The sequence below is a fragment of the Limanda limanda genome, chromosome 4, assembly GCF_963576545.1.
Source record: "Limanda limanda chromosome 4, fLimLim1.1, whole genome shotgun sequence".
In the NCBI taxonomy this organism is placed as follows: Eukaryota; Metazoa; Chordata; class Actinopteri; order Pleuronectiformes; family Pleuronectidae; genus Limanda; species Limanda limanda.
This window is the reverse complement of record NC_083639.1, coordinates 17,960,207-17,985,278: the sequence shown is the minus strand read 5'-3', so window position 1 is coordinate 17,985,278 and position 25,072 is coordinate 17,960,207. Positions and strand designations below refer to the sequence as shown.

Below are 25,072 nucleotides of genomic sequence, written 5' to 3'. Positions count from 1 at the left end.
TGAAAAATAATTGAGTGTGGGGTGATAACATACTGCCAGGGGATTAGCAGGAAGACCAGAAAGACACAGGTAGTTTATTTGAATAAAAATCTTTCAACAACAATTTTGGGCCAATAAAAAGGTCAACTAACCAAACTAGCCTCCGGTAACGGGTGAAGACAAATTTTAACTGCACCAAAAAAGTGCCCTCATCTGACACACAGGGGAAACATATATAGCGGCTGATCAAGCTACTAAAACACAAAAGACGGTATGACATACTAACATTGAAAACAAACTACAGCAAAAACTTAACACACCAGTATAAGGCCATATAAAATTTACTGAGAAAAAATAATTAAACACCAATTATCAAACAGTAGTCAAAAATTAACAACTAAAAATCTAAATAAGGAAGCTCTCCATGATTATGAGTGACATGGTGCAGTCCAATTAGTGCTTAAAGCCATTTAAGGTTCTCTATTGCAGCCGGGCCTCCAATGAATGGCTGGCCAGACGACTCCAGCAGCAACCCCCAGGAACTGGTAACTCATAGAAAACTTTGAAAAACTATCACAGACAAAATATATAAATAAATGAATGAAGTATGTTGTATGAAACCAAAAGTTGTGTCCAGTTATTTGTCTGTGATGTGGGTGTGTGTGTGTAAAAAGAAACAAACTAACCAAATTAAAGAAAGGTTACCACAATGTTACTGAGTTGCAGGTAGTGGTTGCTGGTGCGGCCATCACAGGTACTATAAGCTCTTTAAGGTATGAAGGTGCCATATTATTAAGGGCCTTGTAGGTGAGGAGGACAATTCAAATTTGTATTCTAAATTTAACAAGAGGTGTATTAAAGCGAATACAGGAGAAATGTGATTTATTACTAAAAGGCTGAATATTGTCTAGTGAGCTCTCCTCGGTTGTTCCCCTCTGGACTTTGTGTTCTTTCACCTTGAATCAACAACATTTCCTGGAAAAGCTGCCTCTGAACACTGAGCAACACTAAGCAGTCCAGTCAAACAGTCGGGGGGGGCAGGGGGGTTCAGATGATACAGCTTGTTCACTTTGTCCAGTTCTCTCCCGGAGCCCTCAAAGCAACACAGTATGTATAAAGCTTTATTTGTTTAACCATCACTGCATATAATTTTTACTTCAGTACATGATGCGTTAAGAGAAGCTGAATTAGTTGATGAGTAAATTGTCTTTCTTTCTGCAGATCTGACAAGATGAGACTTCTAGTCGTCTCTTTTCTCGTCGCCGTCGCTGCAGTGTTGGCTGGTAATAGTATTCCTTTTGTGTCTTAATATGTGTGTATGCATACAATTTAATTTATTACATTTTATTCTCAATGGGAAGGCAGCAAATTTGAACGTGAATAAACTAACTAGAGCTAAACTATCAGTCAATTACTAAATGAACAGAATTTATATCGGCAACATGTTTTCTTTTTCAAATGATGAATCATTTAAGTTTTTTTTCAAGAAAACCTATTAATAATTTGAATCCAATTTAGATATTGGACATGTCAAACTAATAATTAAGACAATAATTGTTATTTATTTAAGGATGAATAATATTGTACTAACAAACTAAGTCCGTCTTCAGGTGCATTTAAACACCACAACATCCCTCTGTATATATAACCTATATCATTTCTGTGTTCAGGGCAATGAATATTTTCAGTAACTGAAGCATTTAATAATCCGGACCACTGTTAAGGACAGGCTTTTTCCTAAATCTAAGAGTATTTTTCAAGTTGTAAAACATTTGAGAAATGGTGATCATTATAGACGTTTGCAGGATTTTAACTTTTCAGGCACAGATAATGTTTGCTTGTTGCCTGCTCTTTCGTCACTCCTCGACATACCTCTGGTTTCTCAGGAAGCGTCGTCATAAAGACCCTGGTGTTCCAGACTGAGAGCAGTAACAGTTATGTTGAGATGCTTCCTATGAAGCCCCTGGACCTGAGAGCCTTCACTCTGTGCATGCGTGTGGCCACGGAGCTGAAAGGTGAGCGAGAGGTCATCCTGTTCGCGTACCGGACACAACACTACGATGAGCTGAACGTGTGGCGTGAGCTGGACGGCAGGTAAAGTACAAACTGTTGGTGCTACTTCCGCTCTACCACTATTCTACTGCTAAATATACTACCTTAACTAACAATACCTTTGCTTCTACCACTGCTATTACTATTAGTGCTATTTCTTCTTGTACTAATACTACTTTTACGAAAGATAAGTAATTATTGAATCGCAACTACTTGTACTACTACCTACAACTAAAAACTAACAACTGCAATTGACAATACAATAAAAATATAAACTCTGATACTAGAATAAATAATAGATACTACTAAGTATTCCAATATGCTTACTGCTACACTAATACTACAAATTCTAATAATAATAATATGTGATTGCTAATAGCTCTATAAACCCCACTACTGCTACAACTGTTAGTCTTATGACTAGTACTACTACAGATACAGTCTTCTAGTAGCAATATTACTATCTCAGTCACCCATGTACCTCACCTCTATACTTAACTAATACTACTACAAACAACACTACAATCTACTGCCGCAACTATGAACAAAAGGCTACAATATATACTTCAACCCCTATTACTACCACCACTGCCATCCAAGTATATAGCAATATAGTACTAAAATGGACAATACGCTACTACTGAAGGACAATAAAATGTCCACTACCATAAAGATAAAAAAGAATATTGATTAAAAATTGGATAAAACAAATCATAAAATGTGGTTAACAAGTAAAAGGTATAATGCAATTATAAAATATAATTTAAAATGAATATTTACTGTTTTATTTTGTTTAATTATATAAACTATTGCAAGGTTATGTTATAACATTAATTGTTTAGTGTCAGCCATCTCTAAATGATGAGTTTGCAATATAACTATTCCATCTATTACTACGTCTATTACTACTGCTACATGTTCCACTTCTACAGATAACACTATTACTAAAACTAGCGCAAGGCCAGTAATACTTCTGTTACAATTTATACATTAATCAATATTCCAGCTTCTGACAATGCCCAGCACTCTGTATGGTTGTGAAACTTTCTTGCAAGAAATAAAACCTCGAGGACAGTTTGGAAATTTCCACAACAATGACTAAAACATCAATACTTTCACTTCTACTCTTACTGCTACAGCTACTGTAAACACTTATGCTAATACTTACGATACTGCAAAACTACACTGTCTTTTTTAATGTATTTTTATTTCTGACGCTCAGATTGTCCTTCTACCTGAGTGGACCCGGTGTTTTATTCGACGTCCCTCAGATCGAGGCCCTGGAGACCCACCTCTGCTTCACCTGGAACTCCGGCTCCGGTGCCGCTTCCGTCTTCATGGATGGAAGGAAAAGCTTGACCAAGATTTACAAGAAGGGTCACACCATCCGCCCCGGGGGAAAGGTCATCATCGGACAAGATCCGGACGCCTTCATGGGCGATTACGATGCCGGGCAGAGTTTTGTTGGGGAGATCTCTGACGTTAATTTGTGGGACACTGTCCTGCCAGCCAGCACAATCCAAGACATTTATACAGGGAGGAGAGCGGCAAGAGGAAATGTTTTCGACTGGGAAACCATCGACCTAAAAATCAACGGGCAGGTAGATGTTGTAACTCGAGAGCTGTAGATTTAATGCTGGAATTGTGAGGCATCTTTACACATGAATGACCTTTGTGAAGGTTTGCTGATCAAATGTATGTCAGTGCCATAATTTTTCAGTCCAATAAAAACACTTTGACAATGTCTGTTGTGTTGGAATAAATTACATGAAAATGTCAAAATAGAACATATAGTAGTCAATAGTTATTGTCATGATCAACAGACCACGTCATTTTACCTGATTCTAATTTGATCAGTAATTGATATGCCCACTGTACTGATTTTCAGATTTATAACAAAAAGGTTATATTTCCAGTCAAGTGTAGTTGACCAAAGTACAAGAATAAAATTATATTGCTAGTGGAAGTCACATCTTTTTAGAAAATAGGACTAGATGGTGAACATCCCTTGTACGTTTGAAGTTCTTCGCCACAAATTAGGTTACCAACTACTATTGGATGTTAGCATGTGTTGTGCATCTTAGCGCCTTCAAGAACGCAGGTGTTTTGCCCTTGTTGTCAATGATACAGGCTGAACTTGATGGTACACTGAGGCTAAAGGTAAATCTGACCGGTAACTGGCTTGTATCATATGGCAGCAATATGAAAACCATGTGACCCGCTCAGTAGATCACGCATCATTAATACATTTTAGCTGAACCATAGTTTTGAGGCTGTATTATTATGTTCCACATGCATGGTGTAAGAGTCATGGTGCATGGGCGTGTGTCAAAGTCCACCTTGGTAAATGGCGGGGAAAAAGTTTGATGCCCCTGGTGTATAGCTCAAAAGTATTATACTTTGTCTCTAAGTTATTGTTTTGGGACAAGTTTGACATCTCTCATTCTATTTGGGAGTTCAGATGCGCTTGCACTTGGCAGACTTACATTTGACAGATACAGTATTAAGAAAGAACAAGTCTCTGCAGAGGAAACAGTTTCACTTTGGGAGCGAGCAGGCCATTTGTGTGTGTGTAAAGTTAAGTGTACTCACGTTGTGCACCTGCCTCTATTGGCATATAGAACTATCTTTGTAAAAACATTAAAGAAAAAACCTCATATATGCCTACTTCCCCTCAAGAGACAGCAGAGGTGTGCAATTTCACATTCTCCGAATTATCTCCATCGGTGCTGTGGCTGTAGTAGCTGAATTACCTTTCGAGCGTGTTCAAATTGCTTTATCTGAAAGTGCAGCCTGTTTCAGCTGATATACCTGTGCAGTCTGATCAACTGGAAGTTAATTCACAAGATCTATTGTCAGTGATTGCACAGTCACTGTTGTAGAAAACCTTTGACCATCTGACTCTGTGTTTGAAAGGTACTTAGACAGTAAATCTTGAGAGGAATGCTATCACTAAACTATACCTCATTCAGACAATGTATGGCTTTGCCACCATACATGTTCAAAACCTTCGCCAGTTCTATTGTAGAAATTTTGCTGACATACACCACTGGTCCAAAACTCACATTTTTGTGTTACTAAACAGTAGAAACAACCTTATGAGGAAAATGTTAAACAGCCTTTGGACAACTAGTCATAAAAATCACCAGATGGAAACTTTCAATATGCTTGATATTTTTTATGTTCAACTGAAAAAAAGAAACAGTGACATAATGATTAAATTACCTATGAATATTTGTCGTATTTTTATTTGCCAGAGAGCTATTTACTAAAAAACAAAATAAATGAAACATAACATATTTACTGTACATATCACAATGGTTCTTATTTTTTTTCCCCAAATTAGAGAGCATGGAGGTTTATGCAGGGGCCACAGATGAGACTTCTGTCTTTGATGAGGATACTTCAGAAGCATCCTCCACTTCTTTGCCAAAGAGTTGCATGATGCATGTGCGGAACTGATGGGAAGAGAACAAAATCGTTTGTGTTAGAAATGTAAATCAAACACATTTGATTAAAAAATGGAAAGCTGGTCAATGTGGCATCTTAATTGTTGTGCCCACCTGTCGGTTCATGAATACATAGATGACAGGGTTGTAAATGGTGGCGCTCTTAGCAAAGTATGCAGGCATGGCAGCAGCCAGAGGGTGGAAGGCATATCCAGGGTTGGCCGCAGCAAAGCAGGCAAAGCCTGTATAAGGTCCCCAGCAGACACAATATGCCACGATCATGACAACGACCATTCTGGACACTTCTTTCTCAGCTTTCTGGGTTGACTCTGACTCCTTCTGCTGAATCGCAACCTGTAATCAACACATCAATGCAGTGTGAGAGTCGGCCAGGCTGTGAGCTTCTTTAACATATTTATCAAACTGCAGGTAACTTACAGAATGGATTGCCCACCAGACGGCCATGTAGCACAAGATGATAACAGACAGGGGAAGGAAACAACATGTAACCATAAGAACAATCATGTAGGACTGGACTCCAGGGTCTTCACTTCCACTAAATACATCAGGTCCACAGGAAGTCTTCAGTCCATGAGGCCAGTACCTGAAAAATAATTGTTAAATTGATGTTCCTATTGATGAATAAGAAAGTCTGTGTTTTAATAAAAAATAACTGCACGCTACCTGCTCCAGCCAAAGATTGGGGGAGCACACCACACTGCTGCCCAGATCCAGGAGAACATAATTCCACCCATGGCCCATTTGGCATCAAACTTGACGTTTCCAAAAGGTTTGCACACAACTACCCATCTCTCCCAGGAGATGATGGACAGGGACCAGAGAGCAGCAATTCCTGAGTAAAGACGAAGGTTAATCAGAAAAGTTATTTCACTTGCAGTGTGATAATATATGACCAAGAATCCTTCCTTAAGAATCTGTTTCCAAACAGATTTTAATGTCACACAGAGAAAACCTGTAAATGCTCACCACACACTGAGACAGTATAGCCCTCAAAGATGCACATCGGGTGTCCCAGAATGAAGTAACCAAAAAACTGGTTGCATACACTGATGGTGCTGGCAAAAACTGTTTCTCCAAGATCAGCGATTGCAAGATTGACCAAGATCCAGTTCAGTGGGTGACGGAGTTTCTTGTACTTAGCTGTGGCCACCAAGACAAGACCATTTGTGAAGACTGACGCGACGACCACAAAAAACATCCAGAGGGTTGCCACGTTGTAAACCCATCGAGGAGCAATGTGGTAATTGGGACCCTCAAAGGGATCTGGTGGAAATAATGGAAAGTCATCATTAAGAATCTCTTGTGTTCTCACAAAGTAAAAATTGTTATTTTTTAGCCAGTATGTACAGTATTCATTCAATTAATTATAGATAGATTGTATCCATTATGAAAAATAACACAATTTATCTGGTAAGAGAAATAATAAAAGTACATTTTCATCTAATTTTTTAACAGTGTTTAAACAGTGTTTTTAACAACAATAGCTGTGTTACATTTGAGTCATACAAAAAAATACATTTCTTCACACTGGCCTTGTTTAATTGCTTCGAAACAGCAGAATGTTTTAATCAATAAAATTAAATTAATGTCTGATTCTATACAGTAACAATCATATTCATAACAATGTCAAACATCACCAATTTAGATATTTGGCAAGATATCCTTTAAATCATACCTCAAATATCTGTCTATGAATTTGGAAATGTTATTAAGAAGCTATTTTGTACCAGGTGGATGTTGCTGCTGTTGTTCTTTGTTGTAAACCGTCCCTCGTAAAATTAACATTCTCATCAAATTATTCAGAAAAATATACTGATGATACTGTACCTCTGGTATGATTGCTGTTTGTATATACAAAGGCAGATCCCCTTGTCGTATCTTCATTGTACCGCCTGGCAGCAAACACCTGTTTCCCCCACTCTTCTGCCATTGTGCTGTTTGCCTTTCTTGTCACTGGCAGCCTCCTCGGGTGACTGGTTTCACACATCTGACAGAGGCTTTTATATTTGTGGTTCAGAGACCTCTGATAGGATTAGGTCAATCAAATTAAAGATGTGGTGGTGTAAACAGTGATAATTGGTGGCAATGCAGTAAATGTATTTTGAACTGTAGTTAAAACTCAGCCAAATTAGTTAATTGGATTAAGACACAAAATGCCAGAATAATCTGGTGTGGAAGCGGATTTCCCTCCACTCAGTTAAAGTTAAGATTAGTGGCCATAACTTTTGACTGGTCCACGATGTAAAGTTTGAGCTGTTTTTCTTCACTGAGTATTACAATAGTGTATGTTACTTACAACTAGAGCAATGAGGAATTAAAGAGATACTAACGCAGCACTCAACTTGTGTCTCAAATTATCATTTAAGATTTAGAGCAAATGTTTATCTTCCTATACTTTTAGATGCAGGGGAATAATTACATGTCATGACACTATGATTTATGGTAATAAGTTGATCTGAGAAATGAAAATAACTCTGGAGATATGTCTACATTCACCTAACATTATGTTGTGTATTACATTAATGGGTATACAGGACATTTGGATCCCAGTGGGCATGAGAGGACAGCCAAGTCTTAAAGCTGCTTATGTGGACAAGTGGAGCTGTACGGAAGTATAATGGTGACAGTTGGAGTTGTTGACATGTGAGGAAAGTAAGACAACTTTAAGCCCTCCGGAAAGCGAGGGCACTTGAGAGTATTGGATTTTCAAAAATCTTTTGATCCTGCAACTCACGTCATTGTCCTCATGCTGGGAGCAAAGTGGAGGGGTAACATATCCTGATTCTCGAGGAAGGTCTGAAAAGAAAAACAAGTGAAGAATGGCACAATTTAACAGCGTGATTGGCCTGGACAGGTTCTTTGATTTGACTCAATGAATATGTAATAATTAATAATAATAAAAATAACTTATTTATGTGGCACATTTTAAAACAGCTGTTACAAAGTGTTTCACAAAGAGGACAAATAAAAACAACAATAAAAATTATCAAAGATAAGTTATTATTATTGACATTGTGTCTAGAACTAAACAGTCAGAGTGTAGTTAGAATACTTTGTGTTCATCCAACCTGGTTTGTCTGCAGTGAATATTTCATATTCAATTTGTTTTTAATAAAATTATACTGAATCTGTATATATACATTTGATTAATTTAGTGAACTGTTGCTGTTTGTTCACGAATTGCATGTTGACTAATTTAGACCCAAGTTCAAAACTTTTCAAAATAGCAGGTCTGTAATTCCACTCAATATAAAGCATTACGGAAACAAAATGAACGTAATTTGTTAAAGAGGAAGTGAATCTATGAATGTTGTTGCCTTAACGGAGACCTGCATTGGCAACGTCTGTGAACGTCTGTGATTGTGTCAGTGTGTCAGTCCGATCTGGTGAATTAAATTAATCAGGTCCTCTAAATGATCTGGTTGGACAATTACTATCGGCCAGGGGTTGCCTGTTGCTGACCACTTTAACATATTGTGTTTTTACAAATTGCACCAAATTAGACACTGCACTTACAATACACATGCCAAGTGTGAAGCTGATAAGATGAACAATATACAAGATATGTTTTTCACATTCACAGACTGACATTTGTGGTATTATTAGGTATGTGATTGTCAAAATGTTACCATTAATACTGTTTTTTTTCAGTATGTAAATTTTTTCAAGTATGAATTTCTATATGTATATGCTGTGCAGGTATGTTTTGCACCAAGACACTGTGTAATGGCTGATTCTGTCCAAAGCCAACTCTGGGTACTCCTAAAAGGATAATGTGCTTTTAGGGGATCAGAGCAGCCAGTGATTAGGGAATCTAAGGAACAACCTTGATTAAAGGCTTAACTGATTTCTGACTCGAACATAGAAAATGTCATTAAATGCAACCTAAAAGAAAAAAAGGTACAGAGTACGCCTGGATTGTAGATGTAATTTTCCCGAGCAGCCTAGATCTAAAACATCTGAAGATACAAACGGTGTCAGGAAAGGTATTGATTTCACACCGAGTAGAAAAGGAACACTGCCTCTCAAATCCCTTAAGTTCCTAAGCTACAATTAATTTTATCCGAATCACAACAAAACAGTATATATATATAGATGCAACCATATATATATATGGTTGCATCTGATTACTTTACTCAGAGAATAAATAAGTATGTGGGAGTGTGATAGTACATTTCAATTTTAGTTTAGACATTTCAACATCATTCTTGATATTTCAATATTTCAACTTTTTTCTTTACATTTTGACTTTATTCAAAATTAGAGATGTATGAAAGACATTTTATAGAGATCTGATGCAGCCAGAGTGCGGATGTAATGATTTCACTCTGGCCATAATATCTTCTGATTAACTGCTTGCTCAGGGGCTTGTTCAGTTTTTCTTTGTTACTGTCTGTGTTGTTTGCCTCATGGTTTTCTCGTGCCACTATGACCATTCCCATTTTAGCCAAGGCAGGAAACATCACTCGTTAAAGGCAAAAGCAGGCCATGACACTGCTTAACCCTCTCTGAATTTGCACAACAAGCTACTTTATTGTCAAACCAGTATTTATTATACCTAAAATTAAGTTTTAATTGAGGCACTCAATTGTACTTTTCTACTTTTTTGTATTTGTTCCATTGTTTTTGGATACGGCTAGAATGGATGTTGAAACTTGATATTGGCTGTGTGTTGCATCACCCTCTATCCCTCATACATTTTAACTGTGTAATTAAGGCAAATGGAAAAAAAGAAAAATAAAGAAAAAAGACTCATTAATTGACTGTTGATATTAAATATAATGTAAGGCGGCTGAACTTTATTTTATAAGAATATTATTTTATGTTTGTTAGATGATTTAACTAATTTAATTCACACATTTCTGCTCTATAATAATATGCAATTAAATCACTTGCCTAAACAGCATCAACAGTTAACAACGTATCATTATTCTCATGCAAAAATATCTTATTTTGAAAGAAACTCCTCCTCTAAAATCCAGCGTAGATAGAATCAATTTAGAGGAAACCTTACTTTGAATCTTTAATCCATTTATCCGTTTCCATTTGCTCAATCATCCATTATACCTGATTGCCTGGTTGAAAAAAAGACATTATATACAGTATATATATATATATATATATATAACATTGCTAGCTGTTGGAGTTAGGATCTGCAGTGTCTCTCACTTCCATGTGTTTAACCTCACGTAAGGACCAGGTAAACTTAGAGAAATGCAGGTCAAGATTTCTTATGTCCCCGAATACCAAAGCCGATTACACGGACAACTCAGGTTCTTCCACATGACCCATTAACACGGAGTAATTACTTCTGACATGCTCACTCCGTAACACTTTAATCTCTCCGGAGCAACAGTTCACTTCAGGGAAAGGCAGAGATTTTCCAGGGCTGCTGTTATGTTTGTTTTTTTAATCCGTTGATTGTTTGTTATTCTCAAGTCCACATCTTGTGCAGGTAGCCAGCTCGTAGCTTTGATAAGAACTCCATGGAGGACAAGGACTGCACGACAAGGAGAGGCTCGATCCTGGAACCAAAGAAATCTGTAAACCTTTCTGTTTTCTGCTGTTTATAGATCTACATTAGTAATTTCACTTACATTTACTGAATGCCCACTACTTTAAAGTGATGTTGGTTTTGTTTAAACAGATTTTTCAAATGTGATTTAAAAAAATAATTTGTGGGGAGTATTTGGTTTACAATTTCTTGATAAAAATCGAATATATCATTCTAGACATGGAATAATGGTAGATATTGTTTATTAACACCTGTTCACTTTCATTTCTATGTGGTGCTGGGGATATTACGAGGGGAGGTCTGGAATTCCGCTAGTTCTGAAATATTCAGGTTTGGTAAAAGTTCACTCCTAGCAGAACTCGGATCTGCTCCCGACTACCGACGGAAATCTCTGTGGCCACTGTGACCATGGTGATCTACACGCATAGCGACAGTTAGCGGCCATTAACAATTACACTGGTGTGAAGTGAGCCGAGGCCACCTGTTAATAATCATATGATCTTGTGTTCACTTCAGATCAGGTAATAATCCGTGTCTCAGATTTATGTGTACAATGTTGAGGGATGTTGGGATAACCGTAGTCTTCTTTGGCCTCTTTGCAGGACAGCTGTTCCACGATGGACAAAAACCCTGACGCAGTAGTTGCTATTGTTATTTCCAAGTATTGATTGAAAGATTGCTTAATTGTTGGATCCTTCTCTTCTCCGCACTGTAGTGGACCGATAACATGTAGCCATGTTTTTTATAATCATTGTTTTTGTATAAACTGAGATTATTTTGGATGACTCATGCCTCCTTGCCTTTTTTTTGAACATTATATATGACCAATTATAAATAGAATATTTAATATATATTATTGAATATCTATATATAAGGGTCACAGATGGTTTCACAATAAACAGGAACCAGTGGAGAAGGAGCAGAGGAATTAAACCAGTGAATCCATGGGAAACAGAAGAGAACAGGAGCTGATACCCCGGACAGACAGGAGCTTCATCTTTACTCCCTGATTATTTGCCTACCACAATTGTTTTGGTTGTAACCCAAATAGTAAAATGATACATCGCACAGACAAGTCCCTCATTACTTTCACTATCAATATATCACAGTAAGTAGCTTAATAATAACTCAGCAGGTTTCCAAACAAACATTTTAACATAATGTTCACACTGCACATATTTTATCATATTTTCACTATATGTAATTTCTGGTGCATTAGTAATGTTCATGACTTAAAAGTATATTTCAAACTTTCAGAATTTTCCTCAGCCCAGTAAGTAACTCTTATCAGAGACAGAATGAGATGTGATGTTTTCAAAGCAACACAACATGGCTCAATGCAAACCAATCATGTGATCACGTGATGGTCACCGGTTGGAATCCCGGTTTTCTATGTATTCTCTAACTGTCTGTGTGGGTTTTCTCCAGGTACATCGGCTTCCTTCCACATGGAGATTTGGGTTGTATTAATTAGACACTGTAAATTGACTGTAGGTGTGAATGTGATTGGTTGTTTGTCTCTGTATGTTGGCCCTGTGATGGACTGGGGACCAGGGTTTATCAGGGCCATCCCTCCGTTTCACAGGTAAAATCATTAACTATGGTTAATGATGATTCATTAATGTGGTACCTCCCAGTCTGTCCTCCAGTGAACTACCGCATGTGATATGTGCTCCTAAATTCCGAGTGCGATCAAGAACTACTCATTTATGATTTTATTAATTATCAGGTTGTCACTGACTCTTTTCCTCTCATTTTCCTCATTGGAATTCACATAATTTCCAAATGTTACCCATAATTTTCTTTCAGTCAGTAAAATCATGCATGGAAAGTATGGAATTGGTATGTTTGTGTTCTGTCATGATTCTGATCTATATAACATACATTGTGTTGCTGTACGGTCTTCAGCTAATGGGCACATCAGCAAAGAGAAGCATGTGGGATGATATAAACATTCAATTTACTGGTATATTTATTGTATTTGTGCAGTCAATCTTTTCTACATTCTACTCGTCTCACAAATATCTGTATATCTGGCGATCTGATCGAGCAGAGATTATAGCCCTGAGGCTGTACCTCCACTGTTATTTTGGTCAATCTTTGATTTTTACATGCACATGTGAAATCTGACATTTGAGCACATGTTTTAACACTCATTTACAAACATTCGCACAAGAACCTGAGACAGAATGCAAGACTAAAAATGCAAAATTTGTCTTGCGTGCACCTGCAGTGAATATGGTAGAAAAGACATCACTTCATCACTGGCATAATGTTTTTATTTACATATATTTTTTCTTTGCAAACAACTCTTTATCTCAAGGAATAACATAATTCCTTTTGTCATATAGTATTTGTCCTTTCAGTGCTATTTACACTCTAATGTAAATATATAATATACAATCTAAGCAGGTCCAACTTTAGAGACTTCAGTAACCGATTGACTTGTCGATGACTCCTCGTCATCACCTTCACTCATCCCCAACATCTTCCTTATGCATGAGCGGAACTGGAAAACAAAATGAAACAACAACATGTGTTGCTGAGGTAAATATCTGTTCTTTACTGTGTGTAGTTTAAATACAGTGTGGTATGTCTTTTCTCTGAGGATGGAGCCAGCTTTCTGTATGTTTTCACAGCCACCTGTAGAGGGCGCCATAGGCCTCAACGTGATTATTCAAGTCTGCCATTACTACTTCTGATTTACTTTAATGACCAAAAAAGGTACAGACAAAACATATGAAATCATAATAATAATTGTTATAATTCTAATAAATACACAAGTTGTGTAATATAAAGGATTAGCCAACATGCACATTCCAAGAAAACAAGAAAAATGTCATATTAATTTGGTCATGTAGTTAATACTGATTAGTGTTCCAGATTTGTAATTCCTACTTTTTACATGAATGACAGTGTTTTTTATATGGGTGTTTGAAACTATGATTTTTGTGTTAATTGTAAGTAATACGGGATCAGATATTAATACATCTTTGCAATTTGTGGGTGGTGTAATCTGAGGTTTGGGGCAGCTACCCCTCTATTGTGTATTTGTTTCTTCAAGGTGTGACCAAGCCTACTCTGGATAGTGTGGCCATCTTCAGCTATTCTACAATTAATAAATGCATTTTTACCATATTGTTGTTGTCGGGGCAGCACTCCAATCTCCCACAGAGAGTAGGGGAAGTGAATCGTTTGATTTGATTTGATATTATATGATATTAAGTTCTCTTGCCTGCCTCAAATTACTCTGATGTTTTTTCTTTGTTTCTATTCATGTGATATCTGAGGGATTTGCCAGATTTTTCATTGAGTCCAAATAGATCAATCTCATCCTTTATGTATTTTTTTTAAATAACATCACGTCTATGAGGACGTCCTGAGCAGCATTGAAATTAGAGTGATTACTTGGCAATGCACTCACCTGTTTATTGAGGAGGATGTAAATAACAGGGTTGTAGACTGTGGAGGCTTTAGAGAGACAGGAGGGTATGGTGGCCAGTCTCAGGTCGAACGGTTGCCCTCGGTTGTTTATAATCCAGAGAGCAAAGGAAGCGTAGGGCATCCAGCACACCAAGAAGCCTATCACCATGACCACCACCATCTTGGTCACCTCCTTCTCCGCCTTTTGGGTGGAGGCAGACTCCGCTTGAGCCTTTGCAACCTGGTGAGGAAGACGAATAGAATACACTGCTCAGTGTGGGAATGCACATTCACATTCAGATCTATAAATTCAGGTCATTGTAAGTCATTAGAATCAAAGTTGTGATGACAAAATTAGCAACATTAAATAATGTAAACAAATAATATTAAAAAGTATACTGAAAACATATAAAATGTCTGATTATGGAGGTGAAGTAGTACAGCAAGACAGGAATTATGATTTGTAAATGCAAACATTAATGAGTCTGAGTTATTCATGTTTATGTTTGCTGATTGAGCTGTTTATGCTGAAAGCTGGAATATTGCAGCATTTGACAATATTTTTTGATGAAAAATTTTAATTGGGGTAGGACTCGATATTTATTCACCTTCTTACTTGCAAATACTGATGTTTTTATTCCACACACATTCTATATAAAAACCTAACATAATGTGAAATTATTTTTTAAAGAGATAGACAGCAATAGATTGGTGGAGACAGGTTCCCCACCGATTTCAACATGAAGAGCAGCTGTGAGTAGCAGAAAACGATGGTGAAGAAGGGGACAGAGAAGCAGAAGCCGAAGAGGAACATCACATAGGACTCGTTGTTGAACTTGTTATCAGTTGTGTACCAGTCTGGTCCACAGGAGCACTGCATACCCTCAGGGATGTACCTGGAGAAAAAGACATTTAGTCACTCTGTCTGTCTGTGTCTGGACTGTAGCACAATAAAGCTATAATACATTTCAGACAGGACTTCCAGAGGATGTCAGGGGAATCGGGTCAGGGCTTCCTATCACACATAGGGAGATTCTCCGCTCAGACACTTTCACAACATTACATAATTGTCCAGAGTGTTCAGGTGAGGGCAGGCAGAGGCAGGACATGACGTATAAATTCCACTTGCAGAGATCACATGATTTTGTTTACACATTGGTGTTGACCCTTATCACCAAAAACTCTGTGGACATCTTTGTCGGTTTCATCTACGGTTATCTCACTTTATTTGGTTAGGAAAGTCAACACCTCCTCTTGCTTGCAATGAATCCTGTAAAATGATCTCCTGCTGATTTCTGACATTAGCTCCTCCAGACTTTGTGAGGGGGGGGGGGGGGTAAAGTCTGCAAATGTCTAGAGGATCTCCAGAGCTTATTGCATTATCTGGAAACAGTTTATGTTACCGGAGAATTTTTAAACTAGAATGGCACTCACTATAGCATTTGCCTCCAGATGGTCTAGTTCTTATTGTAGAAATACAAAGATAGAAAAAACAATATGTCTGATAACTATAATTATTTAATTTAATTAAATGTAATTATTTCTTTGTCATAAAACATAGTTAAAGAAAGTTAGAAAAAAAATCTTCCTGCATCTGCACCAATGGTTTCCCGCCAGACCCAGGCCTCATCCCTCCATCAGTATTTTTTTGTGTAATCCTGCTGTCAAATAAACCAACAAACAGACAACAAACTCCTTGGCGGAATTAAGAGTGAATACTGACCTACTCCATCCAACCAGAGGAGGAATCGCAGCGATCAAAGCAAAGACCCACGTTAGAGCACAGCAAGCTATGGCATGGTTGGGTTTGAAGGAGAAGTTTCCCAGGGGCTTGCAGACAACCATCCATCTTTCAAAGGCTATCACAGCCAGAGACCACAGGCTGACCATACCTGGAACCACACAAATAAAAGACTGACACTGTTTGCATTTTCCTGACTAATCAATGACTTACAACACTGTATATTTGATAAAGAGATTATGACATGATAAAGCTGTGGCTTAAATATCAGATCTAGCTTAACTATGAAATATATATGAAACATAATTTTTTTGTATTGACCCCCATGGCCAAGAAATTTGAAATTAGCGAAATTCTGAAAAGATACAAGCAACTGATGATTTGCTTTTAGGTATTGATACTATAGTGAATGATCTATTGTGTAACGAGCATCAATGTTTTTAGACGTCTGCCTACTGGTCTCACGTTGCATTTGACTTTTTACCACATGATTGTCCATTAACTGCAACTTTGTTGATGAGACAATTGCAAATAGAAATTAAGTGCATTAAGAGCTGCTCTCTCTTACCTCATTTAAGTTTAAAATAGAGCAATTAAGGTAATATAATGCCAGAAAATGTTTACATCTATGATAGGGCTGTATATAACCTAAGTTCTTGTGCTCCTTACCACCAACAGTCGCTGTAAATCCTTCAATCTTGCACCCAAGTGGACCAAGAATCATGTATCTGAAGCCAAAGCAGTAGAAGCAGGTGAAAGAGCCCACGGTGGAGACGAGGAGGTTTGCCACCGACAGGTTCACCAGGATGTAGTTCAGATGAGACCGGAGCTTCTTGTATTGGATGGTGCACACAATGGTGAGCGAGTTAATGGCTGTGCCAGCCACAAACAGGAAAAACATAAAAGCTGACATGAAATAAAAGAGTCCTGGGCTTCCTAGGTGATCCTGGGGAACCAGGAAGGGGCTGAGGGACGTGATGTTGTCGGTGTCCAGAGGGATCGGGATCCAGAAGTCATCTGGGAACTCCACAACGCGATTGCCCCTCATTTTTCCTCTGTTTGATTGTCAAATGAAAATTCAAGCCCTGTTCAAAAGACGTAACAAATTACAATACTGCTCAAAGATGAGTATTAAATTCCTTATAATGCAAGTACTAATAAGAGACTTTATGTTTTTAGTTCCTTGTAATGGAGGGTTGTCTCTCTGGTGAAGATTGCCTCTGAAGGCTGCATTTATAGGAACTTTAAATATTATTCAGGCTCAACTAAATTGGCTCAAGGCGGGGATTTAAAGCTTTGGTGAACAGACCTCAGATTCTGATAATGTACACAAACATTACGCACTCACGTAACAACGCCTATGGGCTTACTTACAAGTAAGTATCCCAAAACCAGAGGCTGCAGTGATCATCAGATTAAATCCCAAGAAAGAAATAACCTCTGTCAAATAGTGTCTCAGGGGTAATGAGCAGATTGGGTGATGAACTGCAGGTACACAGGTGAGCTGGGGCGGGAAATCAGGAGCCCATCCGGACATTGATACGCACACACAACAGATGGACACATGCACACATAGCCACACACACACGACTAAAGATAGTACGGGGACAAACAACAAGGTTGCACAGCAGGAAAACACAAGGAAGACAGGGACACAATAACATGATAAACAAACAACTTTAAGGGATAGTTCACCCAAAAATGAAAATGCACTCTTTATCTATTCACTGTGTCGATGGAGGGGTGGGTGAAGTGTTTTAGTCCACAAAAGGAGTGTCAGGGGTAAACAGTGTTGCAGCCAAATGCAATACAATTGCAGTAAATTGCGACTGATTCTTCAAACGTATAAAAAAATGCAAAAAAAAACATGAAATGCCTTCATACTTCTCCTGTGGTGTCCAAGTGTCCGTAAGCCCTGAGCAGTATTGAGGCATTCTATTCATATAATATATATATATATACACACGTGTACAAAATAGTTGGTACCCTTCCATTAAAGAAAGACACAATGGTCACTGAAATAACTTGAAACTGACAAAAGTTATAATAAATAAAAATGTACTGAAAATTAACTAATGAAAATCAGACATTGCTTTTGAATTGTGGTTCAACTGAATCGTTTAAAAAAAACAAAAAAACTAATGAAAATGGCCTGGAGAAAAATGATGGCACCCTTAACTTAAAAGTTTTTTTAAATGATTCATTGTGGGGTTTTCTTTCTTTAACGGAAGGGTACCAACAATTTTGTCCACGTGTGTATATGTATATATATAATTATTTTTTCTGTTATTTAATTTACATTTTAAGTATCTGTCACCATTTACTTCAATTGTATTGGATTTGGCTGCAGCACTGCTTACCCCTGAGACTCCTTTTGTGGACTAAAACACTTGACGCACCCCTCCTTTGGCATAGTGGTGAGAAGATAGTGAGTGAATTTTCATTTTTGGGTGAACTATCCCTTTAATTCTATGGCTGTGGAAGGATGTTTCATTCAATATTATTTGAATAATTTAAATAACCCTTTTAAGTGATCAAAAGAATTCCTTACGGTGACAACGTTAGACTATTAATGTCTCAATAATGATTTACTTCCACAAAACAATCAATGAGCCTCTTGTTTTTTAATAAATATGTGCTGTGAAACACTTTGTCACCCGAAAGTCGAAGTTTCCTACTAAAAAATAATACACAAATGCCATTAATATGTTTCCATTCTTTGTATATTTTACTTTGCAGATTAGTTTCAATTTCTTACATAAATCACAACACTGCTCATTTTTCATGACAAAACATACTTATACATATCCATTGTTATTTACAATTGACAAATTATCAGTGGCAGGGAAATAGGTTTTCTGGATGAGAAGTCTTTAAGCAGGCCCAACTTTGGAGACCTCAGTCACTGACTGTGTTGTTGATGATTCCTCCTCATCTCCTCCCATCCCCAACATCGTCATCATGCATGAACGAAACTGAAAGGAAAAAACAAATCACTGAGGTACAGTGCTTTTGTAGAGCAATAAATATTCATCATTATACATGAACATAACGCAGAGGAGAAAGCTTAAATTAATCAACTCAAAAAGAATGTTAGAAACTTTGCATCTTCCAACTGGGGATAATTTATTTTTATAATTTAAAATCACACAATCCAACTGCGACATCAGAATCCTTATTTTACAGATAAAGTTTTGATAACCATCAAACCTTAAAGGTTGAGCAGATACATGACTGATAACACATGCTTTCAAGTGGAGTATTGAAGTATTGAAGTGTTTTCATTCATTCATTTCATCAATTAATACGTTAGAGAATTTTTCTCACGCGTCTGCTTATCAAGTAGTTTGACGAATTATAGTTTGTTAAATGGTAATAGGGAAGTACTTGTAAATGTTACTCCACCTACCTTCTAGGGCTAAATAATATTTTCTTGATATATGTCTGATAGAAAAGGAGCAATTTAAGGTGATTTATAATAAAGTGCTGCACCCATCATTTCCCTGCATGTAAAAAGTGCATCCCTTTATCAAATGAGGTTTTCTTCACAACATTTTTACAGACCTGTTTATTGAACAGAACGTAGATGACAGGGTTGTAGACTGCAGAGGCTTTCGAGAAGCAGGAGGGTATGGTGGCCAGTCTCAGGTCGAACGATACCCCTCGGTTGTTCACTACCCAAAGGGCAAAACTGGCGTAGGGCAACCAGCACACCAGGAAGCCCATCACCATGAGAACTACCATCCTGGTCACCTCCCTCTCTGCCTTCTGTGTGGAGACAGACTCCGCTTGAGCCTTCGCTGCCTGGTGAGGAAGAAGAGAAACAAAAACAGTTGTACAGGAAAACATTCTTAAGCTATTGGGTTTGATAGGATATAAGATGCATTCAGGTATTCACCTTTTCTCTGTCATGAGAACACTTTTTAGACAATTTTTTTGTAAACTAAAGTAACTGTATTTTAACTTGTTCGTGTGTGTGTGTGTGTGTTTGTGTGTGTGCGTGCGTGCATGTGTGTGTGTGTAATTTATTTTTGCATTACCATTTTCAGTGTAATGAGCAGCTGTGAGTAGCAGAAGACGATGGTGACAAAGGGAACAGAAAAGCAGAAGCAGAAGAGGAACATCACGTAGGATTCATTGTTGTATTTGTTGTTTGTGGTGTACCAGTCCGGTCCACAGGAGCACTGCAGACCCTCTGGGATGTACCTGGAAAGATAAGCACAAGGCCGTTGAGCAAACATCACAGTTTACAAGTTGTAAGATGAATCCATTGCCATTGGTTACCTGCTCCATCCAAACAGAGGAGGAAGTGAGGCAATAAGCGCAAACACCCAGGTGAACACGCAGCAAGCTATGGCATGGTCAGGCTTGAAAACAAAGTTACCAAGTGGCTTGCAGATAACCAGCCATCTTTCAAAAGCTACCACAGCCAGAGACCACAGGCTGACCATACCTGCAATGACAAATCACCTCAAGTTAGTCAAGTGATGACAAGCCAGGCGGAAATTGAATTTGGGCATTTTTTGTAAGTCTTACCTCCGAGTGTTGCCATAAAACCTTCAATCTTGCATGCTAGCGCTCCAAAAATGAAATATTTGGTCGAAAAGGAGACGCAGGCAGTGAATGAGCCCACACAGGATACAAGAAGGTTCGCCACAGCCAAATTCACCAGGATGTAGTTAAGGTGAGACCGCAGCTTTTTGTATTTGACGGTGCATGCGATGGTGAGGGTGTTGATGCTGGTGCCCACCACAAATACGAAAAACATAAATCCTGCCATTGCGTAGAAGATGCCCGAGCTCCCCAGGTGATCCTGGGGAACTAGGAAAGGGCTGAATGCTGTGATGTTGTTGGTGTCCAGATTGATGGGTATCCAGAAGTCCTCTGGCAGCTCCTCACCACGATTTGACTTCATTTTGCTCTTTTTGTGTGATTACAGATCAAAGCACTTTTTAAATTCCGTGCTTTCACTTAAATGTGTAAAAGAATGACAAAGGAACGTTTGAAGGAGCAGACAGGATGGCTACAATGTGTCCGTCTGGAACATCTCCAGGGTCAAACTCTAGTGGAGCACTCTTATAATGGTGCATGAGATGCCCCTTATCCCAATTAAGGAGCTACTTAACTCTATAATTGATTGATTAATTGATTGATTAATTAATTGGGGTTTGCATGCATTTGCGTAAGTGATTTAGTGGTTTCCCGTCCTGATTGTACCGACAAAGTGTTTAGAGCGCACGCAGCTTTGGTTTCACAGCTTGTGTAGACGGTTGAGTTAAGTCTGCCCCTCTTTCATAGACATGACAGCCAGGTGCTGTATGTTGTAACGTCACAATAAGTGTTACTCTTATTGGAGAACTCAGAAAACAGTTAGGACGTTTGTGCTAATGGTTTGAAATAATTTGTTAAGGCTTATCTAACTGTTATTTGAGCAATTTAAAATAGATAAACAAGACAATGCAAATACAATAATATACATTATGACTATGTATGTTGAACTTAGCCCACCTCCTGTGGTTAAGAACATCAACATAGTTGACTGATAGTAAGAAATTCAAGCTATAGGTCTTGTCAGAAACATTACCTATATGTATCAGAATTACATAGCACGCAAACAAATATGAATGTACTTGCCACAATGTGTACGCCATGCACCTGTGTAAATGCATGAACACACTTGTACCTCCTCATCAAAACCTTGTTAAAAAGTTTAATCCCACTTACTTAAAGAAGATCACTGCAGTTATTTGCCTGCTTATCTGGTTTCGCTTAACCTTTGTCTGATAATCTCATGTGCTGTAGCCTTCTGTAATCCACTCTGCCGGATTAACTCAAGCTTTGTGTTACCTTTTTGCCAGTTTTCCTGAGCTAACAAGGTCTGTAAGATGTTGGAAATGCAGTGTGATAGCACAGGCTGCTCGATTTAATTCTTTACCCAAAAAGAAAAACAATGTTGACAACTAAACCATTAGTATCATTAGTATTTTAGATAAGGCAGGTTATTTCAGAGACAATAGGAGGTCTTTTCATCCATCCATCCATTGTATTGCTCTTATCTGAGTTGGAGTCACAGTGGCAACCACCTAAGAGGGGTCTCTCTGACCTCCCTCTCCCCAGCAAGGCTTTCCACCTCCTCGTCTTCACCACAAAGAATTTGAAGTTGAAAACCTCACAGGCAGGGGCCTCCTCAAGAGGAACCCATTTCACACTTATTCTGCATTGGGTTTGTTGGGTCTGTCCACCAGCTCTTCCCTACTCTCAAGGAACAAATACATTTCTTTGTTTTGAATTGCACAAGGTTAATATAAACAAAACAATCAAATAAAGAGTCAGTATTACCGCGGTATTGCTAATCCTTGATCCAAACATTTTTATTTTTTTTTATATTTGCTGTGTAAAAGACGTGTTAATTATTCACTATAGTCCTCTATTGCACTTAATGCAACTTATCGCACAAAACATCATCATGTTTACATATTTACATTACACAAATTGTCAGTCGCCTGTGCAGAGGTATTTTGACAATAAAAAGAAACAGTTGTTGATATGGATGAAAAGGTTGTGGATGTTCAGTCTAAGCAGGCCCAACTTTGGAGACTTCGGTGACTGAGGTCGATGATGTTGAAGATTCTTCATCATCACCTCCACCCATTCCCATCATCTTCATCATGCATGAACGGAACTGAAAGACATGAAAGTAAACCTGATTTAGGGACACATTTTCAAAACAAGATAGATTACTAAGCCCCCTGTGTACATGAGCTGTTTACACCAAAGTGTATCTATTGTTGAAGGTGCTGATATCTATTGTGTGTATGTATGTTGCTGTAAAAATACTATTTCATTTAGATTGTTTATAGTCTTTTTGTGAGCCATAACTGTAGTTGGTTCTCAGTCTGGTCGTACATGTAACATACCTGTTTATTGAGTAAAACATAGATGACAGGGTTGTAGACCGCAGAGGACTTTGAGAAGACAGCTGGCAAAGTAGCAAATCTCAGGTCGAACGTTTGCCCACGATTGTTCACGACCCACAGAGCAAAACTGGCGTAGGGCAACCAGCACACCAAGAAGCCCATCACCATGACCACCACCATCCTGGTCACCTCCCTCTCTGCCTTCTGGGTGGAGGCAGACTCAGCTTGAGCCTTTGCGGCCTGTTGATGGAGAGAAGTGTGTTTAGTCTCATCAGAACATCAGTCATATTAAAGTATTTATCTGTTCAGTTTTTTTTTGCATCACCATTTTCAGTGTGAAAAGCAGCTGTGAGTAGCAGAAGATGATCATGGTGAGGGGAACGGCAAAGCAGAAGCAGAAGAGGAACATCACGTAGGATTCATTGTTGTATTTGTTGTTTGTGGTGTACCAGTCCGGTCCACAGGAGCACTGCAGACCCTCCGGGATGTACCTGGAAAGATAGTCAAAGTGCACTGAATGAGGCCTATGTTCTGGCTTTAATGTACAAGTCATGTTAGTGGGAGGGTGTGTGTGTAAAAACTGACCTGCTCCATCCGAACAGAGGAGGAGCAGAGGCAACAAGTCCAATCACCCAGGTAAATGCGCAGCAAGCTATAGCATGGTCAGGCTTGAAAATAAAGTTACCCAATGGCTTGCAGATGACAAGCCATCTTTCAAAAGCTATCACAGCCAGAGACCACAGGCTGACCATACCTGCAATTATATAAAGAAAATATGAAGAAACATTTTAGCTTTTTTAAAACGTTCATAATCGTACTGTATGTGTACATTAAAGTTCATCTTACCACCAAGTGTCACCATGAAACCTTCAATCCTGCATGCTAGTGGTCCAAAGAAAAAATATCTGACTGAAAATGCGCAGCAGCCAACAAAGGAGCCCACACAGGACACGAGAAGGTTCCCCACAGCCAAGTTCAGCAGGATGTAGTTGAGGTGGGACCGGAGCTTCTTGTATTTCATGGTGCACAGGATGGTGAGTGCATTGATGCTAGTGCCCAAAACAAATACAAAAAACATGTATATGGCCATGGCGTAGAAGGTAGCTGTGCTTGCTAGATGGTCCTGGGGGACAAGGAAGGGGCTGAGAGTCGTGATGTTGTTCGTATCCAAAGGGACGGGAATCCAGAAATCCTCTGGAAGCTCCATTGGTCGGCCGTGCTTCATATTTTCCCCCAGGGGCATACAAGAAAAATCAAAATTTGCCTTTCATGTGCTGGTGGAATTCAGTGTCTCTTGATGGTGCACTTGGATGTGGCAGTCCATTAAAGAAAAGAGGGGGTAAATATATGGTCCTCTCCCACTGAACCTTGATTAATTGAATTAAGAATAATTGATTTACCCAACAAAATGAAGACATTAAACCAGTAGTCGTAACAGGTTTTAATTATGGCTGATCAGTGTTGACTAAGTCACGTCATGTGTCATTCAAGTTGACTGACCTATGGAATAACATTAATAAGAATAAAAAACAAAAAATAAGTGTAACATCCCATTACTTATGGCCCCTGAGCCTTATTTTAATAGTGTTTTTTCCAAAAAATAACCATCTGGTTGAGTTTGGCCTCTTAATGCACTGATCCAGTCATCAGGGCTATTATCACTGCTAATCACATCCAGTCTGTCCTTGGGTAATCTACTTTGGTATTAGAATGGATGATCTGTACCTCCGTCAATGTATCAGGATCAAGAAAGGATCAGGAAGGATTACCCCATGTGCAGCGTAGATCTCAGCACAGAGCAGAACATTTCATTTTCTAGAATCAAAAGTTCTCGAGAAAGACAGTTAGTGACAAATGTATATAAGTATGTGAAGATTATTTTATTACCCTACATCTGCTAAAACAAGTGACAAATACTTAGATGTACGTATGGCTTCATAAGTCGGTGCCACCTGTTTGAAAGGATGTGAGGGGT

General features: G+C 38.4%; 5 protein-coding genes across 5 annotated transcripts; 1 reads left to right on the top strand and 4 right to left on the bottom strand.

Annotated features, from left to right (window-relative positions):
• Window positions 1–995: 995 nt before the first annotated feature.
• LOC132999602 (C-reactive protein-like) lies at window positions 996–3,775 on the top strand. The gene is made up of 4 exons (XM_061069303.1): window positions 996–1,086; window positions 1,201–1,262; window positions 1,866–2,073; window positions 3,254–3,775. The coding sequence occupies exons 1-4, from the start codon at window positions 1,031–1,033 to the stop codon at window positions 3,657–3,659; spliced, it is 732 nt and encodes a 243-aa protein (XP_060925286.1). The 5' UTR covers window positions 996–1,030; the 3' UTR covers window positions 3,660–3,775.
• Window positions 3,776–5,390: 1,615 nt separating this feature from the next.
• opn1lw1 (opsin 1 (cone pigments), long-wave-sensitive, 1) lies at window positions 5,391–7,431 on the bottom strand. Its single transcript, XM_061069024.1, has 6 exons — window positions 7,329–7,431; window positions 6,468–6,764; window positions 6,165–6,333; window positions 5,919–6,084; window positions 5,595–5,834; window positions 5,391–5,489 (listed from the first exon to the last, which is right to left on the bottom strand). The coding sequence occupies exons 1-6, from the start codon at window positions 7,429–7,431 to the stop codon at window positions 5,391–5,393; spliced, it is 1,074 nt and encodes a 357-aa protein (XP_060925007.1).
• A 5,989-nt stretch (window positions 7,432–13,420) lies between these two features.
• LOC132999329 (blue-sensitive opsin-like) lies at window positions 13,421–17,228 on the bottom strand. Its single transcript, XM_061068969.1, has 5 exons — window positions 16,850–17,228; window positions 16,163–16,331; window positions 15,170–15,335; window positions 14,441–14,680; window positions 13,421–13,525 (listed from the first exon to the last, which is right to left on the bottom strand). Exons 1-5 carry the CDS (start codon window positions 17,226–17,228, stop codon window positions 13,421–13,423), a joined length of 1,059 nt encoding a protein of 352 aa, XP_060924952.1.
• A 1,825-nt stretch (window positions 17,229–19,053) lies between these two features.
• On the bottom strand, window positions 19,054–21,095 carry LOC132999330 (blue-sensitive opsin-like). The gene is made up of 5 exons (XM_061068971.1): window positions 20,717–21,095; window positions 20,465–20,633; window positions 20,221–20,386; window positions 19,745–19,984; window positions 19,054–19,155 (listed from the first exon to the last, which is right to left on the bottom strand). Exons 1-5 carry the CDS (start codon window positions 21,093–21,095, stop codon window positions 19,054–19,056), a joined length of 1,056 nt encoding a protein of 351 aa, XP_060924954.1.
• Window positions 21,096–22,754: 1,659 nt separating this feature from the next.
• On the bottom strand, window positions 22,755–24,322 carry LOC132999883 (blue-sensitive opsin-like). The gene is made up of 5 exons (XM_061069677.1): window positions 23,944–24,322; window positions 23,683–23,851; window positions 23,423–23,588; window positions 23,098–23,337; window positions 22,755–22,862 (listed from the first exon to the last, which is right to left on the bottom strand). The coding sequence occupies exons 1-5, from the start codon at window positions 24,320–24,322 to the stop codon at window positions 22,755–22,757; spliced, it is 1,062 nt and encodes a 353-aa protein (XP_060925660.1).
• Between the last annotated feature and the right edge of the window lie 750 nt (window positions 24,323–25,072).